This window comes from Canis lupus, chromosome 27 (genome assembly GCF_011100685.1).
Source record: "Canis lupus familiaris isolate Mischka breed German Shepherd chromosome 27, alternate assembly UU_Cfam_GSD_1.0, whole genome shotgun sequence".
In the NCBI taxonomy this organism is placed as follows: domain Eukaryota; kingdom Metazoa; phylum Chordata; class Mammalia; order Carnivora; family Canidae; genus Canis; species Canis lupus.
Genome location: NC_049248.1, coordinates 6,812,534 through 6,831,195, shown reverse-complemented (window position 1 = coordinate 6,831,195; position 18,662 = coordinate 6,812,534). Strand labels below are relative to the sequence as shown.

General features: G+C 46.6%; 1 protein-coding gene across 4 annotated transcripts in view; it reads left to right on the top strand.

Annotated features, from left to right (window-relative positions):
• Nucleotides 1-18,662, top strand: part of ANO2 (anoctamin 2) — a 341,963-nt gene that overhangs the window by 284,334 nt on the left and 38,967 nt on the right. For all 4 annotated transcript variants that reach the window (XM_038576551.1, XM_038576553.1, XM_038576552.1 and 1 more), the window contains 3 exons: nt 9,570-9,681; nt 11,867-11,924; nt 12,086-12,186. In XM_038576551.1, the coding sequence (XP_038432479.1) occupies nt 9,570-9,681; nt 11,867-11,924; nt 12,086-12,186 (271 nt within the window). The remainder of the gene's footprint in view (nt 1-9,569; nt 9,682-11,866; nt 11,925-12,085; nt 12,187-18,662) is intronic.

Here is an 18,662-nt window from a genome sequence, read left to right as displayed (position 1 = left end):
TGCTACTTATAATAGTTTAATACAGCTGGCAAGAATTCCTTCCCAAACTTGAGCCATGACTATGAACATGACTCTTTTATGTTTCCGGTTAATCAGGGGAGCACTCCTTTCTCCTGTTAGCAGAAGTCCAGTCTATTCCTCTCCTTTGTTTGAGTTTTCTAAGAACCCCGGCTCAAGACTTGAAGCATGAGGAGAGCAAGGAGTATGCTGGGCACTCTCCATTTGCCATGTTTTCTCTCCAGACCCCTTCGCCACCAGGTCCTGTGCCTCAAAGCCCCTGCAGGTGGCATCACAGGGGCTCCCCAGCTCTGACCTCCAGTTGGGTTCTGCCGATAGGAAGCCGTGGAAGAGCAGGAGGAAACTCAGCAGGCCAGAGAGGGAATTGGGGCTGGTTCTTCCCTGCTTCTCCCTCATCTTTGGCAGAACCGCATCCTGTCCTGAGCACAGCTCCTACAGAGGAGTCCTCCCTCGCAGTGGTCCTTGGGCTCCCGTGACTCCCTTTCTTCTTCTCACCCCTTCGCCGCTCTAAGTAGTACCTTTGTTACACTGCCCTCCTTGGAGGTGAATTCTGTGTCCTGCTGGGGTCTTGACTAATAGCGGGGGTCCGGCCAGAGTCCATGTTTGAACCGGAAAGTACCTGCAGTACATCTGGCCTTTCATGCTCCTGGCTCTCATTGCTACACACCATGGCTGTTCGACGCCAGCCCTGTCCCTTCTGACAGAAGAGGCTGGGTCATTGCTGAGAGGGTCCCTCTGCACTGCAGGTCCCCGGTGGGCCATTGTTCTTCAGGGAAGATAGTCCTCCTGTCCAGAGCAAGCTCAGCTGAAGGGCTGCAGCTGGCAGGGTCTCCTGCTTGCAGGGATTCGTATGCCACTCCACCCCATCTCCAGGATGCCGTCCATCCCACGGACCCAGAACCAAGGACTCCTTTCTCCTCCTAGGAAATCCACCCGAGGAGCATTCAGCTTATCTCCTTAAACTTGAAAAGCGCAGTAGATCTTTATTTCCCTCAGTCTATACACGAAATGTTTAAGGATGGTTCCCTCTGAGGAGTCAGGACAGCGAGGCTTGGAAAAGTAAATCATTTGTCTGGGGACAGTGTGGGACCAAAACGTCCTTCCAGTCCAAGATCTTCCTCTCTGCTTCTGGTACAGCCCTGTGACTTGTCACAGAACACAGAAGACCAGAAGCTGGAAGCACTTGGGTTATCACTCGGTGTACCTGCCACCTGCGGCCATGGCTTGCTCAAGGCTCCGGTTCCTCGAAGCTGGGAGCTGGCCGGATATACCAGCCAACTGGATGCTCTCCAGCTGGTGCAGTGCTCCTCCCCACCAGGGGCATGGCCCAGGAGGCACAAAAGCACAGAGGTCCAAGGACTCTGTGCACCCAACATTGAGCTCTTAAGTTTTCCTCCATACCCGTTACTTCTCACCCATTTGTTTTCCCCTCTCAGGAGGTGGAACCACCACCCACTCAAATGCTCCTACTAAAACCCAATTGTCACCCTGGACCTCTCTCTCTGTGTCCCTTTCCCCCCCACATCTTGATTCCAGTCTGTGAAGTATTGCCTCTTTCACCTTCATCCATACCCCAGATCTGACCACTGTTCACAAGTTCCCATCCTAACATTGGTCATCTCTTGCCTGGACCACTGTACACTTCTCATTTGTCTCTCTGCTTCTGTGACTGTCCCTGCCACTCCACACACACACACACACACACACACACACACACACACACAGAGCTTGTTTTCTGTGATCCTTTTAAAATTTAATCTCACTCTATCCCTTCCTTGTGCAAAACGCCAAGGCAACTTCCCATTGTGCTTCCTGTGAGATCTGAGATCCTTCTCGTTGACCCGCCCCTGCCTTCCCCTCCAGCTCCATTGCCTAAATAAATGGTTTCTCCTTGCTCAGAATGCCTCAGACCCTTGGGTCTTTCCATTCCCTCTATACCTATAGCTCTTGCCCCTGGCTCCTCCCGGGACCACAGGAGCTCCACAGCATCCCTGGGGCCTCAGCAGAGAGGTCAGCTTCCCAGAGGCCTCTCTTGACCACTCCGACTAAAGCAGTCTTCTCCCTGCCTTTTATCCTCATGGCTCTCCAGAGTTGTACATTTGTCTGTGCCCCTCTTCTGACTGTAAGCTCCACGTGGCGGGGAGTATATTGGTTCAGCCACCGCTGTATTCTCCGTGCCTGATGCCTGGCACATAGTAGCCACTTGAGAAATATTTGTGGAACAAAAAAAAGAAGAGAAAGATAAAACATTCCCTCTGAGCTATCTTCTGTGGGAAGACGTGAGATGAGCTAAGGTGGTATGGGTCCCTTCCTTCACTGGGTTTGGTTTCCAGATGCCCCACTGTGGTCACAAACCGGGCACACCTACCTATTCTCTCCCTGCTCCTATCATTGCCAAGGGGAGACAGTCCTCATAGGGCAATTTTAACAATCAAATGGGGAATCCACGTTCAAGTACCCGTATAGTACCTGTTACACAGTGGGCACCAGGCTTAGGGTACTACTGATTGGCCCATAATGGGACCAATGTCTCCTCTCTCTCTCTCTCTCTCTCTCCCCACCCCCCCCTTCTCAAGTGCTCCCTTCCTACTTAGTCTCCTTCTTTCTTACAATGAGGTGCCCTGGGGTGCTGTCACCTTGGGGGCTAGGCTGCTAGACAGCATGGTAGGTCTCCCAGCCCTTTATCTAGGAGCCAGAATCATCTTCCTGACTCTAAGGGAGGGATCCCTTGCACTAAAGACACTCTCTAGGGCTACAGGAGTATCTCAGGAGCACCCATCCTTAATCTCCAGTTCTGGAGCTCTCTGCTCCCTTAGGCAATGCACTGGCTGCTTAATTACCCAACTGGCTGGCTTTTCCTATGGTGATTCCCTCCTAATGGCACAAACAAGGCAACAACATCACATAGGAGGCCAAGACACACCTGCCCTGCCCCCGCCCCCACAAACACACACACACACACACACACACACACACACACACACACACACACGGAGGGAAGGCCAGATGGTAGGGCTGTCAGAAAACATTGCTGTTTGCAAAGGCTTGATCTGCCCTGGGGGAGAGGCAGGGAGAGCTGGCGCCTTTGCCTTCTGACTCAGCCACAGAGGTTCAGGCCCTCCTTCCTTCGCCCAGAGCAGTGCCAGGGCTGCTACTACTTGACATACACACTTGGACATCCCCTCATGCCTTTTTGTTGCCATGGCCCTAGCTGTGCTGGCTGGCTTGTTGGGGGCTCCGGCTACACTGAGCTGCTTCTCAACAATTCAGCAGCATCCTATTGCTGGTCATACTGTTTCTATATGATTAGGATGGAGCTCTGGGGACTTTGAATTCTGAGCGGCCCCCTAGGACTAACTTGGGCTTTCATACTAATTATTTTCCAAGGCAGTTTACAGCTGGGTCATTTGTAGTCATATTTTTTCATGACATGATGCTCCAGAGGTTTAACACTTAAGAGAAAAGGAGGCTGGGTAAAGGCTCTGCATGGATATTCTATCGGATTGCCCTTCTGGTCCTGGATGGAGCCTGCCCCCTGTTGGAGATCTACCTCAGCAGGTTGGAAGCAGGCAAAACCCTCAGAAGGCCTCCAGTCGATGTGGGGTGACTTTCTGGGGGAAGTGGGATTTCAGAAGCCAATAATGATAGAGGGGGTTTGCTTTCTGCCCACTCACGTGCTCTGTGTTGACTCCCCTGTGGTGATCGTGACCTAAAGGCACTGTGTTTGGAGTTTTATGAAGCACAAGGCTCTGGGCTGTTCTCTCATGGGCTCAGATTTGGGCCACTCCAGAGGTCTGTGTCTTATGAGGGTAACCTGCCAGTGGCCTGAAGTGCAGATGGTCCTTCTTGGCCTGAAGACATCATTCCATCCCAAGTGGACTCTGGGAAAACTTGTTGTATTTCTTGAGTCACGTAGTCTGCATCCTGGACAGATGAGACTCCTGGTGCTGGCTGAGAGAGATCCCGCAGTCCACCTGGAGCTTCAGGGCTTCGACACTCCCTACCCCCACCCCCGTTATCTCCATCCCTGGGGGGAGGTGTCCCCTGAAGGCCTCCTTCCCTGGAAGGCTCAGCAAAGCACAGAACATGGCTATAGAGCTTCTCTGAGGTGGGGGCACCCAGCTGATTTAGTGGCCTATCAAGTGGATTTGGATTGTTTATTGGAAATGCCCATTATTTATGGTGGCTCATGGCCCTCAAAGCACAGGCAAAGGCTGTTTTTAGAAATAAAACTAATAAATAATAACTAGGTCCATGATTTATCAGTATGGAGGAAGGGAGCCCCTCATTTCCAGTTGGAGCAAAGCGTCCTGAAAGGATCAGATTTTCTCTCCCAAGAACTTGGAGGAAATTCCTGCAGGGATTGGGAGATCTGAGAACAAAGAGTTCAAAGGAGATTATAAAAGAAAATCAAAGACACGTGCCTCTCTGCACCTCATCCTTAATCTCCTTCTAGCCACATTGACAAGTTTCCCAAATTTTCAGCTCATTAGATCTGATTACTTATTTTGGGGTGACAGAAGTTTTAATTGTCTTAGCCCCAAACTATTTTAAAATGAGAGACAAGAAGTGGTTGTTACTGTTGAATTGGCTGCCTTGGTGACTGGTCTAAGGATCAAAATCCTACTGAAAACCTTTTCCTTTCCACTCCCTCCCTCCTCTTCCCTCCCCCTCTCCCTCCTTTCCTCTCTCCCTCCTTCCTCTCCCTTTCTTCTCTCCCACTCTTCCCACTCCCTCCTCCTTCCCTCTCTCCCTCCTTCCTTCTCCCTCCCTCCCTTCCCTTCTTCCTTCACTCTCTCCCCCTCGCCTCCCTTCTTGCCTCTCCCCCTTCCTTCCCCCTTTCTTCCCTCCCTCCTTCCCTACTTCCCTTCCCTTCCCTACCCTTCCCTCCTTCCTTCCCTTCTACCTTCCCCTCTCCCTCTCCTCCTCCCTCCTTTCCTTACCCTTTCCCCTGCCATCCCTTCCTTTTGTCCTTCCCTTCTTGCTCTTCCTTCCTCCTCTTTCTTTCTCTCTCCTCTGTAGCCCAGCACAACAGGGCACATGGACAGTCTCTGTTCATGACCCTGTGCCCATCTTGATACAGGACTTAGTCCTTTGGTGTATCCCTCCCCCAAGAACAAATCCAGGATTCTCTGAACACTGGTGAGGAAAGCAGATTTTAATGCATCTTTATTGAAGATTCCATGGAAAGGCTAATGAGGGTCCCCACTGCAAATGACAGGACAGTTAAGGAGCATTTCTGCTGGGCACATCTGCCTCCCGCCCCATCACTCCCTTTTTCTTCTTTGGCCTGGGCTCTGACCTCCTGTCTCTGTCCGTACCTCACAAGGCACAGGCTGTAGCCTTTCTGGGTCCTGCATCTAACTCCAACACCCCCATCTCTTATCTTGTGGGTAAGGTAGGGAAATTTAAATTAATTAAATGAATCTGAAATGGAAATTAAGGAGATTTAACTCTCTTCTTTTGCTGTTGCTTTCTTGTGACTTCATACCCATAGGCATTGGTCCTTCCTTGGAACACAACCGGCGATTTTTAGGAAATTTTTGGAATGTTTTCACTATTCCAAATCATATTTTTTTTCATGTCACTCACTCACTCATTCATTCATTCATTCATCCATTCATTCATTCAGTAAATATGCTTAGTAGGGTACATCTAGTGACAGCTATGACCCATCAGAAGGTGAATCTGACTGTGTTCATTGTGGAAAAGCCATCCAAACTGTGCATGGCAGGGCTGGGTGACACGGGGCTAGGGAAAATGAGGGTTAACAGCGACATGGGGGTACAGAGTTAGGAGATCTTCAAATGGCAAGTGGCCTTAGAAACTGTGGGCAGACAATTCCTTGGCCTCAGCCTTGTTTCCTTTTGTCAAAGAGAATAAGAATCAGACTGAAGATAGGGATTTGGACCTTGAGCCCAGGCAAGACTTGATAAACATAAATCAAACAGGGAGGCACTGGCCACTTTGGCAGAATTCGTAGCAGGGAGTTTTGAAAAAGCCCTTACAGGTTAAATATCTGAAGGGCTTTGCTAATGCATATAAACTGAAGAAGAAGTAGCAGACGAGGCAGTGTTCACTGTGAATGGTGAGTACAGACCATGGTCCAAATGCTTGCTGGGTAAGGCAGTGTGGGATCGGCCTGGACTTCTAGCTCATGAGACTGCATCCATGTTCCTCCGAGTGTGGCAAGGAGAAAAGCACAAAGGTGTCTACCAGCTGCGTGTTATCATGTAGACTTTTCCAACTTCATCTCCTATAAAATGATGGCGATGTCCCAGATTCCCTAGCAGACTGTGTTTATTTCCAGAGTTGTCTGGAGGATGTCAGGAAGCTTGGCCTAGGAGTTCTGTGGAGGTGGAGACTGGGGCTTTTCAATTAGACCTTCCCAGCCATGTGTCAGCAGGGTCACCTACTAGCTATCCTCACTGCTGATTGGTAGTAAGTGCCCATTAATCAACATGGAAACGGTTCCCAGAACTTTAGGGGCTAGACAGGTACACAAACACCTGGCCGCAGATGGCCCAACCCGGCTGCAGAAAGCAGGGCTGCTGGCTTGGAGGAGGTGATGGAGTGGGAGGACAGTATTCAGGACAATAGAAACTATTGTTTATTGAGATCTGGCACTTGCCAAGCACTAGGCTGAGGGCTTTATAAGCATCTTATCTTGTCTTCAGGACGACCTGGGAGGCAGATGTCAGTATGCTCTTTATGTAAGTTCAGTCCTCTACGCTCCGTATTTGAAGTTGGGTGTGTCTGATGCAACTCTCTGTCCCTATGGCCATCTTTGGAGCAAAATAAGCAAATAGTCACTCCCCTCAACTCCACTGAGCCCAGAATAGCATGAGTGGGTGCTCTGTAGGTTCAGGATGGCCTGCCAGGACCTCTAGGACTGTTCGTGAGCATAAGCAAACTAAAGTGGGCTTCAGGATGATGGGGCTTTTGAGAATGAACCAGTTTTCAGAGTTGCTGGCTGCCCAGGGGCGACGCCATGTTTCTTAGGGTTCATGGGGGCTAGGTCAGGACTAGACAATTGGGTAGCTCTCATTTCCCCAGGCCTTAGGGAGAAGTGGAGGCCAAGATCTCAATTATGATAGTAGTTTTATGGCATCTCTAAGCTTTCCTAGGTCTCAAGGCCCCTCCCAGGGCCATGGGTCCCTAGAGGCTCATGTCTGCCTATGACAGTCTCCTCGGTAGGTTACTGTTCATGCTTGGACCAACACTGATGCATCATCTGTTATACTCAGGACTGTGTTCTAAGATTGCAAATGAATGAGGGGCTCACTGAGCTGTGTGGGAAGACAGATCATGGATACATAGCATTCTTCTCCCTAAGATCCCCTTCTGCCATGACTAGAGGGGAAAGGATTCCTTGCCAGTCAGAGATTAAATCTGGAAAAGACTTGGCAGTTTGCAAAAGGCTTTCCCAGAGACCTTGGCAAATGAAGCTCCTTGCAGGAAGTGTGGAGTCATATTCATCCTGGCAGCATGCAGGTGGTACTCAATGAATGTGAACTGACCAGTCACAAATATTTCTTAGGTACATATCAAGTGGGCTGAGGGTGGAGGGTGGGGAGGTGAAAGAAGATGTGTGGTGTAAACAGCAGCCAAAAGTCCTGATTTCATAGTGTGGTGTAGTAAAAATTGTCTTTGGAGACAGGCAGATCTGGGTTCAGACCTTAACTCTTATGTAATCCAGACTTACTGGCTCTGTGATCTAGAGCAAGGCTCTCACCTCTCTGGACCTCAGCTGTCTTTATTTGTAAAAGTGAGATGTGATACCTCCCTCACATAGGTAGGTAAGGATGAAACAGGGTAGCAAGTGTGTGCACCTGGGTGTGATGCCACCTGTGGAGCAGCTTGGAGCAGACACCCCTGTACAGCACACACATCTCCACTGACCACCGTGGAGGTCACTGCAGCTCTCTGCCTGCAGGTGTTCTCTGGTTGTAAGCATGCTCAGCCCATGCACAGGAGAAGGCAGAAACGCTAGGGAGTCATGTCCAGGGGTAACCTCACTCCAGCGGTAACCTTCAACCAGTGAGGGACTCCACTTTCACACTCCTTAGTGTAATAATTACGAGGGGTGTTTCACAGTCTCTTAGAAGGTCCCAGGGGGACTGAGCTCCAGTAGCCTGCAGCATGAAATTGCTCATGAACACATCCATGCTGCCTTCCCTCCCTTCTCTGGCTCATTCCCTCGCCACGTTTGCTGGGAGCACTTCCCAAATAAACCACTTATTCCCAAACTGCTTATTTCTTGACAGCAGGCAACACCAACTAAGACAGAAGATCAGTGAAAGCTCCTGTTGTGATTTTCAGAGGGCATGGATATAGGTAATGAATGCAGGGAGACATAAAATACCATGGAAGAAAATACCACCGTCTGAAGTCATCTAGGAAAGCTTCAGGAAGGAAATTACAGACCACATTTGATCTGAATGCTAAGGGTTGAGAAGGATTTGTACAGGAGGGGATGGGCCTCGGAAGGGACTTTCAGGGCAGAAAACAGTGTTGTATCCATTCTTCCAAAGATTCCTACTAAAGCTGTGTGTGAGTCAGGTGGGCAAACAAGTCACATGGACCCGTGCGTCAACCTCATCTGGACACACCACCTCCTGGCTGGCATGGTCTTGGTTGTTTGGCTTTATGCTCAGCACTCTTTAAGGCGATACTGTATTAGTGCATGTGCTGCAGGGCTAGGGCTTTCCTTCTGCCCCTGAAGTGTGGCCCTATAACCTTCTATCTTTGCCAAGCCAGTTGCCAAGACCTGTGAATCCTCAGCAAACACTCTGCCCCATTGTTCACCAGAATATCCCATGGAACTTGAGTCTTCTGAAGGCATCGTGAGGTTTCTGCCCAGTGTTTCTCAGGATCCTTGGGGGATTCTGTGCTGACTCATCTGCTTGAACTTCTTAGGACTCACTGGACTTGCTGTGACCCCCAAATCTGAGGCATTAGTCTTATGTTTGTTTCACTTATCTGATGATCCTGCATTGTGCATCCTTTGAGTAAAGAAATGCAAGGTGTCTCATTCTATCCAGAGAGCATACAGATGCAGGGTTTCCTTCTAGAAATGAAGGAGGAGAGAAAGAGGAATAATGTCACAGTGCCTAAGACAAGTCTCTGCTGCTTATTGAGTAGTTCATTGGTTAACAAAAGCCTTTTTCATCAGGAACCTTTGTTCAAATAAAATCTTTCTGAATTGGCAATCACACAGGTAAAAGCCGAATTCCTCTTGATGAAGTGAGAGTGCTTCGAGGAAGCTCTCCTGCTCAGATCCCCCATAGAAAAGCACAGTGTGAAACCATTGCTGGAGTGGGGAGGACGGTGGAAGAAGAAAGATGATGATTATATGTACCCTTTGCTTTCTGTAGTTCCATTGTACCTGGTTATCTATTTGGGGCCTCCCAGATGAATTCAATTCTAATGTGCCAGAGAGACCTTGAAGGAATGAGAGCTGAAAGACAACAGTTCACGTAGTCGGAGTTAAAACTGACGGGGTGAAAAATCTGTCTCTCAGACTTATCAGCTTTGCTTTTATCTTTCAGAGGTTCCAAAAACAGAACAGACTTTTGAAGAACGGCTGATACTCAAAGCTTTCTTGCTAAAGTTTGTCAATGCCTACTCACCCATCTTCTATGTGGCCTTTTTCAAGGGGAGGTGAGTACAATGGGATCACACATGGAAGGGCAACTTGTCACTAAGACAGGGCCCCCCACTAGAGTCAGCCTGTCCCCACTGTCAATTCACACTGTTAGTCCCATTCCCCTCTTCCATCTGTATCACACTGCTGGTGAAGCAATGGCATTAGCATGGTAGCATTTGGGGTTAGAATCTTCAGGTTCTGACAACCAGGGAAACTGTACAGGGATTTGACCCTGGGCCTCCCAATGTTAAGGACGGGATAGGAAGGAATTTCAGGTCTAGCGCGTGGCTTCTAGGTCTTGCAATGCAGACTTCACAGGTTAAGGGCACAGTCTTCCAGGAGACTGCCCTCACTCCAGACACTAGCTGCCGGCTCTGGGGTTCCTCTGCCACTCCAGATTCAGACTCACTGGCTATGGCCACTAACTCCTCAGGTTTGATAATTCTCTAGAATGACTCACAGAACTTAAGAATGTTCTACACTTAAAATTACAGTTTTATTATAAAGGGATACAATCCAAACTAGCAAATGGGAGAGGCACAATGGGTGAGGTTTAAGAAGGTCCTAAAGGGAAGTGTCCATGTCCTCAGTACGCATTAGCTCCTGGCACATCAATGCATCTCACCAACCAGGAAGCTCCAGACCTCAGTGCCCACAATTGGTAAGGTTGCATCACATAGGTATAATTGCTTGAATCACTTGCCCCATGACTGAGCTTTGCCTCAGCCCCTTCCCCTCCTGAGGTCAGGCTGCTACTACCTAAATCAAAGGCCCAACCCTCCAGTCAGATGGTTGGTTTTTCTGGCCACCCCCACCCCATCCTGAGATGTTTAATGTGCATAAATTAGCATAAATTTAAATATAGTCCTAAATGCCCAGCTTGAATAACAAAGAGACTCCTACTTGGAAACTAAGGATTTAGAGGCTTCTCCAAGAACCAGCGACAAAGGCCAGTCAGATTCTTTATTATGTAATACATCTAGATGTAAAATCACTTCTGATAACTATTTCTCAGGGTAGGTCAGTTGGTTACCTATAAGGAGATTTCCCAGTAGGCATTAATTTTGTCAGGAAAGCTTCCCTAGCACTAAATTCTCATCAAGCAAGCATTCCATAGCAAGAGCTATTATTGCATATATTTGATAGTTTCTTACAAATATATTTGTGACCAAAACCACAACCCCCTTGTTGGGATGGTTGCCCTTGACTCTTACAAAATTAGAGTAGTAGAGAGACTGTCCTTATTAATGGGTGCTTTCCACTGGTGCTTTCTCTCTAAATTTGATATCAATAGCAAGTTTCATACATCAATATTCCAGGCCAAAAAATAGGGTCCTGACTCTTAGGTGACTCTTAGATAAATTTGTGGTATACTGAAAGAGATGGTCTTGTCAACAGCACATTGCAATAAGTGCTATAATAGAAGTATAAAGAGAAAGTGTTGGCGAAATACTTAATTGTGAACAGAGACAGTGAGAAGACTTCATAGAGGAAAGATTGGAGCGGAGCCTTAAATAGATGGGTAGGCTTTCCACGGGTGGATGAGGGGCTAATATTTCAAGTAAGAAGGAGTTTTCTCATTACCTGGCTGGTTCCATGATGGGCTTTTCCACTCCACTTCTCCCCACCTGCCCCACCTTCTTGTCCTCAATAAAATAAACCCTACTTGGAAAAAGAAGGAGCAGGCTACTTCCATGCCTTTGAATATTTTCAGTAAGAAGTCTGCATTTTTCTTTTCTGATCCCAGAAATCTCTACTTGCAACTTTAGCCTATCTCCTCCTCCATTTCCTGGGAAAACAGAAACTCTTACTGAGGAGCTACAATCAGAACTCAATTCTTGACGTTAGATGAGGGAAGAAGGTGCACAGATAGTACACTTCGAGTTAATCCAGACCTTGTGGTGTTTAGGCCCAGAAACTATCACATGTGCACATACATGGGACATTTCCCAACCCCACACCGGCCCCAGCCTCAGCCCCTGTCCCCTGGAACTTGGGTTAAGAGGTGAACTGTAGGTGGAACAGGTGATGGCTAGCCCTTAACAAGATGTAAAGTCCTACCACTGGGTGATTCAGCTCCCTGCCCTGGCCAGCACTTTCAGGGAGAGTGTTGGACAGTGCCTGTTCCACTCAGAAGGCATGCCTTCAAGCAGCCCTACATTTCTTCTTCCCTAACTCTCCCACACTTCTGGATTTCAGGTTTGTGGGCAGGCCTGGAAGCTACGTTTACGTGTTTGATGGTTACCGCATGGAAGAGGCAAGTACAGCCTGGGTGTTACACGTCCAGCTGGTGGTTTATAGGTGTACCCCTGGCCCCAGCCCCAGCCTGAGCCCTGGCCCGAGCCTTTCTTCTTGCCTGTGCCTCTCTGAGCTCTACTTGGTCTAACCACATCTTCTGTTATCTTCTCTTCTGGGCAGTGTGCTCCAGGGGGCTGCCTAATGGAGCTCTGCATTCAGCTCAGCATCATTATGTTGGGAAAACAGTTGATCCAGAACAACATCTTTGAGATCGGAGTCCCGTAAGTAATGAACTCCTCTTCCTTCTCCGTTTGCTGTCCGGGGCCTAGTCCAGCAGGACCCCACTTTCAGCAGGGTGCTCCTGGCCTCCTCCTCTCAGACAGCTGGTTATTTACTCCTCTGTCCACTTGCCAATAATTTTCCCCTTGAGGCAGGGCACCTCCCACGAGGCTTGCTTGCTAATCTAATTCAAGAGGTTTAAGGCTCAGAAAGATTAATAAGCACTTGCTTCAGGAACTTAATGACAAAGTGGCAGAGCTAGGAATCAGGTATCTTGGACCTCAAAGTGCTCTCTGTCCTCCCATTGAATAAGTAAAAAAGATGCATTGTGGTGGATATAAATGAATACAAAAGTTGGGAATATTACATAATAATTTAGAGAAATCTCTAAGAAACTGTGGAATATGTGATCTTAGAGGGGGAAGGACATGGAGCTGGTAAAGCTCAGGCTGGGTCTTCATGTGGATCTTCTCTCCTCTCCCACATGGTTTTATACCAATTTCATAGAATGACTCCTTTCAGTTAGATGTTGCCTTGAGATAGTCATGAAAATAAACACTTAGTCATAGGCACAGGATTGAAAAGAAATGAAAACTCAATAATGAAAATCTACCTTCAGGTCAAAGAAAAATGTAACCCCCTCTCCCCGCCATCACCATCTTGCATTTCTATTGCTTTTTGGTGCTCATGTACCATTCCTTAGGCTCAGTCCTTAGAGTGTTTTTCCGCCTTCACTCTGAGAGCCTCAGGGGTAGCCCAAGGTGTATGCTTTTCTTGGAAGAGGATTGGCAAGCATGTTGATGCCTGGGCATCTTGTTGCACCTCCTTGTTTAATCTAGCCTCTCATCATCGGTCAGGAAATCATCACTTTTGAGAAACTTCACCCTCTGAAAGTGTGTCATGTTCCCTGCTTTCTGATTGAAAGTCATTCGGTGATAGTCAAGCAAAGCTGGTGAAACACATGGTCACCGTTCTCTAGGAGCTTACCATCTCAGAAAGAGACCACATTTGTTATGGATAAACATCCAGAAAATATACAGGCCAGGAAAAGATGTACCAAAGCCACATGTGGCTCCTTTGAAGCCACAAGACCAGCCCCTCCACTACTGCTACAAAGGAAAGTCTCCGTTCTCCTTCAGACATCTGGGGAAGACACCTGTCCTTCCAGAACATTGTTATTCTGCTCTGGGTGGAATTGTATACAGCTTGCAAACATGAGATTTATTCATCCCTGGACATCTGCTCTACCACTTAGTCCATTCACTCTGGATCCAGAGGCCTTTTATAGAGTATAAGAGAGACAAGAGCTCAGGCATATGTTTGGACAGTGTATTGGCATGTCCCCCACCCATCAACTCCATCAGCTCCAGAGCAGATGAAATTAACACATGGCTGTTTGCCTTGAAGGCTAAATTTTCTTGTTTATGCTTGATGCATGTTTAATGTGCCACACTTTAATTGATGGCAATTGCACAGTGACTCATAAAGCTGTGGGCAAGTCACTTCTCTAAGTCTTGCTGTCCCCCTCTCTTAATGAAAATGATGGCATTAGACTAATCTCTAAGGTGTTCTTATTTCAGCTCTGACATTCAGGGAGCCTCTCCTTTATTCATTGAAGCTGGGCCCTACTGGTTCCAATTGCAGGTCACTTCTGTTTCAAAAGACTTCCTCATTTCAGTTTCTAGTCTGCCAAAGGACACATACGACATAATTATGATATATATATATATATACACACACACACACGTATATATATATGTATGTATATACACACACATACACACATATACATATGCTACATAAGATATGTAGTTAATTATAGTAATAAATATGTATTTAGTCCCTAAAGATGTAGAGCAAAAATTCTTCTATCAAGCCTCAGTGTCTTTTATCTCTAAAGCTCTTTATAATTATATGGGTTCTATTCTGAGTTCAGTCATATGAAATCACAACGATGGTGATTATTGGATTTTCCACTCTCAACTCAGAGCCCATTCTCAGTAAATTAGACCACATCCAATCCAGAGTTCAAGCACCTGGTGATATCTTTTTGTGTGACACCATTGAGAAACGTGAAATAAGCAAGAAAATCAAAAGGAGTCCTTCATAGTCAAAAGAGAAATGACAGTTGAACCTGACAGTGAAGAAGGAGAAGTATTATAAAAATCAGATTTAGTGGTCTTGAATTCTTTGATGGAGGTAGCATATCTCAGTAGGTCAGGGACTGTCCAACAGATCTGGGTTTAAATTGAGGCATTATAATATACTCACTGTGTGACTTGTTAAAGTTGCTCTAAAAGGATTCTCATGCAACGTGGCTTATGTAAAAATAAAGGTTGGATGAATGCCCAGCTGTCTGGAAAATAGAAAATATGGACTCCAAAAAAGGAAGAACCATTCTTAGAGTTTCTAGGCAGCCTAGGTGACTAAGCGTCATTACCTTTTTGTTTGTAAGTGATGCTTTGTGAGTGTTGCAAGTCCAAGAATGAGATTGAAAAGACCAAGTCAGGAACACTGTTTTTCTCTTCTGTTCGGGGCCTAATGGCCTTTGGCTTACATGCCTTCAGATGCTTTCCCCTCAGGGGAGATAAATATTAGTCTTAGAGGCCAGATTTGATTTTTAAAAACAGAGGCAAGTCTGAGGAGTTAGATAGGTGATCATACTCAGGGTAAAAATATAAGATTATACAGCTAGAAGTTGTTTATCCTCTACTTCTGAAAGGAATTTTCTAAGATTCTTCCAAAGAAAATTTTGAAATGTTAAAGACCAATTGACTTTTATCAGTAAGCCAGGTAATCAGCTGTGATTTATTCCTCTTCACAAGGACAAAATATTCTTCTTAGATTCTGTGTGTGTGTGTGTGTGTGTCTTGCAGAAAGTACGATAACCACAATTTTGTTGCCCTTGAGAATCTTAACAGTCCAGTAGGCTTCTCGTAGAACATTGTTTCCCAATCTTCAGTGATTTGTGAGCCAACTTTTGAAGTTGTTTTCTCCATACCTACCTAAACAGCTGTTTGCATATTAATTTCCTCTAAACCAACTCACTTTTTGTTTAAATTCATAACATTTTTGAAAATGGAAAACAAACACTGCCAGTGACCATGAATAGCAAATTGCAGTAGAAAGCAACACGATAAAAAGTAAACATTATTAGACAAACGATAACATCAGCCTAGGATCTGCATTCTCCTTGTTATAGAGGAAGCCGCACAGGCGCTGGGGAGTTGTTAAAGACATGCCAGCAGCAGACTGGGGGTTTTTCCTTGACTGCCATCAAAGGGACTGAATGAGAGCAGGAAAGGAAAGAACTCTCCCAGATGATCTAATGAGATGAAGACCAAGTATAGAGCCCTCCAAAGTGTCAAAAGAACTGCTATTGGAATGTGTCTGTTGCTCAAGAAATGTTGCTTTAGAGCAATATTATCACCTGTTCATCCCACAGGTTTCCAGAAGGCTGGTACAATGTGGGCCATGTCCATGGATACTGTACAGATGCCCTGTGGGACCTGGATGAGCTTTACCAGCTTGCTCAGAATCTCCATTGCTACCCCTAAATCTGGTTGGTGCCAGATAGGCCTCAAAATCTACAGGGCCATGCAGAAGCCCAGCTTTGTCCAGGCACCTTCCACCAGGCAGCAGCAGTCCCATCTTGGCTAGGCTTGATTCAGGGCCTGGAGATGGAAAAGCAATGTGCTTCCAAGGGAGGCAGTAAAACTGGGGGCAATAGGCTCTTTAAAGGCAGCTCTGCGACTAATTGAGGACATGATAATAAATAAAACTGCATTGCGTGATCTGGCCTTGGACTCTCCCTACTCAGCAACCCCAGGCTCCTGGGGCCTGACACAGTTGTGACAGATGCTTTCCAGAGAGGAGCTGGATGGTTTTAAACATTACAGGCCCCAGAACAATGCTCATCGGCAGCTCCATCTGAGATGACTTCAGACATGGCGGGCAGAATCGGATCTCGTGCTATACTGCCCAAGTCCCCTGATGGGGGTTTCCATACCCGCCTCCTGCTGCTGCCCCACACACCCCGCCTTTCCCACATGTGTTTGTGCAAGATAGACTTTGGATCCAGATTGTATGGTGCCCCTGAAATATGGCCCCCACATCCCAACTTCTCAGTATAATTTTATCTGAAACTCAGCTCCAGTTATCCTTGAAGCAAAATTGAAAATGGTCCTTTCTTTTATCATTAAGAAAGATGGAATTTTTTTTTTGATAAAAGGTAAAATGCAGTCTTTTTCAAATGCCAGATTCTCTCCTGGATGAAGTCTGAGACAGACAGAGCAAATGTATGAATACTTCCACTAGCGAAGTGTCCCCCATCCCTATTCTTACTAAAAACACCAGATCACATCCCAGAATAGCTGTAATGTACCCTGGACACGGCCAGTAAGATTTTATAAACTCTCTGCTTTTTCTTTCTCAATAAATGTGATAAATATTACATTTCAAGACATAAAACAGTCTCTCTTTAAAGCCATTACAGGTGAAGGAGGTCTGTGTTCTCCAAGACAGAGGAATCTGGCCATGAATCAGAAGTTTAAGGAACAAATTTGAACCTTGTCGGGTGTCAAGGAAAGGGATACATAGCTCAGACAGTGCCGTGTTCCTCTTCTTTGGCTTATGTAGGGCTTGGTTCTGTTTTCCCTAATGAGACTTGAGGCCTGTGAAGCCTGGGTCTATGGAGAGCTGCCTGGGGCCCAGAGTCCTGTGGCAAGAAGGCCTCAGGTGTGACAATCACCCTGGTCTTGGGGTGAGCCTGTGGAGTGCAAGTGAAGGAAAGGCTCTGAGCCTTCCGGACACTTTCTCAGACCTGTCATTAAAAAGGGGATGGAAATATTGCAGAGTAGATGAAAAAGACAAGAGGTAACATCAAAGGAGTTATTTTAACGAGCGAGTGCATCATACGGTCGGAATCATAATCTAAAGTTTTCCAAAGGGCCCATCTGTATGTTATACAGTTTGCAGGATTCCTGTTAAATCCTGTTCTTGAGGGACTTTCTTTATTAATTTTTTTTAATGGTCACTGAGATCTCCAGGAGAACTTCTGGGAAGGAGGAGTGCCTAAAAATTGTTTGTGGATTTTTTCCTACCACAGCGTCTTTGACCTCCCACAATGTGTAACACTGTGACTGCACTCTTTCCCAAAGCTCCCCTACCCCCTCTTCCCTCTCTACCACATGGACTTGCAGTTGGCCTTCTGTTCCTCAACTGCTGCTTTCTTGCCCTTGGAAGACCCTACGCCCTCTCTGCATCCCTTGACTGTTGGTATTCCTTTTCCGCACTCCACCCACATGTGGGCTCATTGCTAGTTTCGGTTCTTCTCTCCAGGATGGTTCTTAATATTGTTAGCTTCCACCTGGACCTATTTGAAGGGCTCTCTGCCCATGTATAGAACGCTTCCTGGATTTCTACTTAGTTATCATATGGGGTCCTCTGCCTCAATGGTCCTTCTCCCCTTTATCAAAATGGCTTCTTCTCTAGTGTTCCTGTCCAAGGAAACTACCACCACCTACACACATGGCCAAGAAACTCAGGATAGTCCTTGGTTCCTCATTATGCTTCCCTTCCCATATCCAGGTCACCCCCAGCTTCTTAACTCTGCTTCCTGAGTCTGTCTCTGTCTGTCCTCCTGTCTACTGCAGTCATCCTGGACTCTGTGGACATGATCTCTCACCTGAGCTGCTACCTAAGATGGCCAACAAGGCCTTCCATGCTGTGAACTTGCTCTTTCCTCACTTTTTCTCCCCTACTCTGTGCTCCGAGCATTTGGAACTCCTTCAGTCCCTTCTCTGAGCCATTTTCACATTTGCCTTGGGCCATTACCTAGAACACACCTTCTCCCTCTTCCCCACACTTCTTTCATCTTTCATCATTTAGTTGGTTTACACATCTCTTCCTCAGGGAAAACATCCCCTGATTTAGGTCAGGTTCATTTTCTTCGTTTTCCATTCTCATAATTACCTAAATATCTCCCTTCATAAGACTCACTACACATTATTGGTAGCATGCACGCACGCATTTATTTATTTATTTATTTATTCTTTTAGAGATCTTATTATTTATTCATGAGACACACACACACACACACACACACACACGCACGCACAGAGGCAGAGACACAGGCAGAGGGAGAAGCAGGCTCCCTGCAGGGAGCCCGATGTGGGACTTGATCCCCGGTCTCCAGGATCATGCCCTGGGCTGAAGGCGGCGCTAAACCGCTGAGCCACTCAGGCTGCCCAGTAGCACTTATTTAAATGTCCACTTTTCCAGCTAGGTCATTAAACACATAAGATGTCTTTTTTTTTTTTTTTTTTCCTGGAGACCATCCTCCTGTTCAAACCAAAACTGTTCACTAAACTTTTTATATAGCCACTAATCCCAGTTAGATCCACTACTTCCTTTTTCTGATAGATTTCTTGTTTGCTAGATTCCATTGTTTCCTTTCTTGTTTTATATCCTTGGTTGG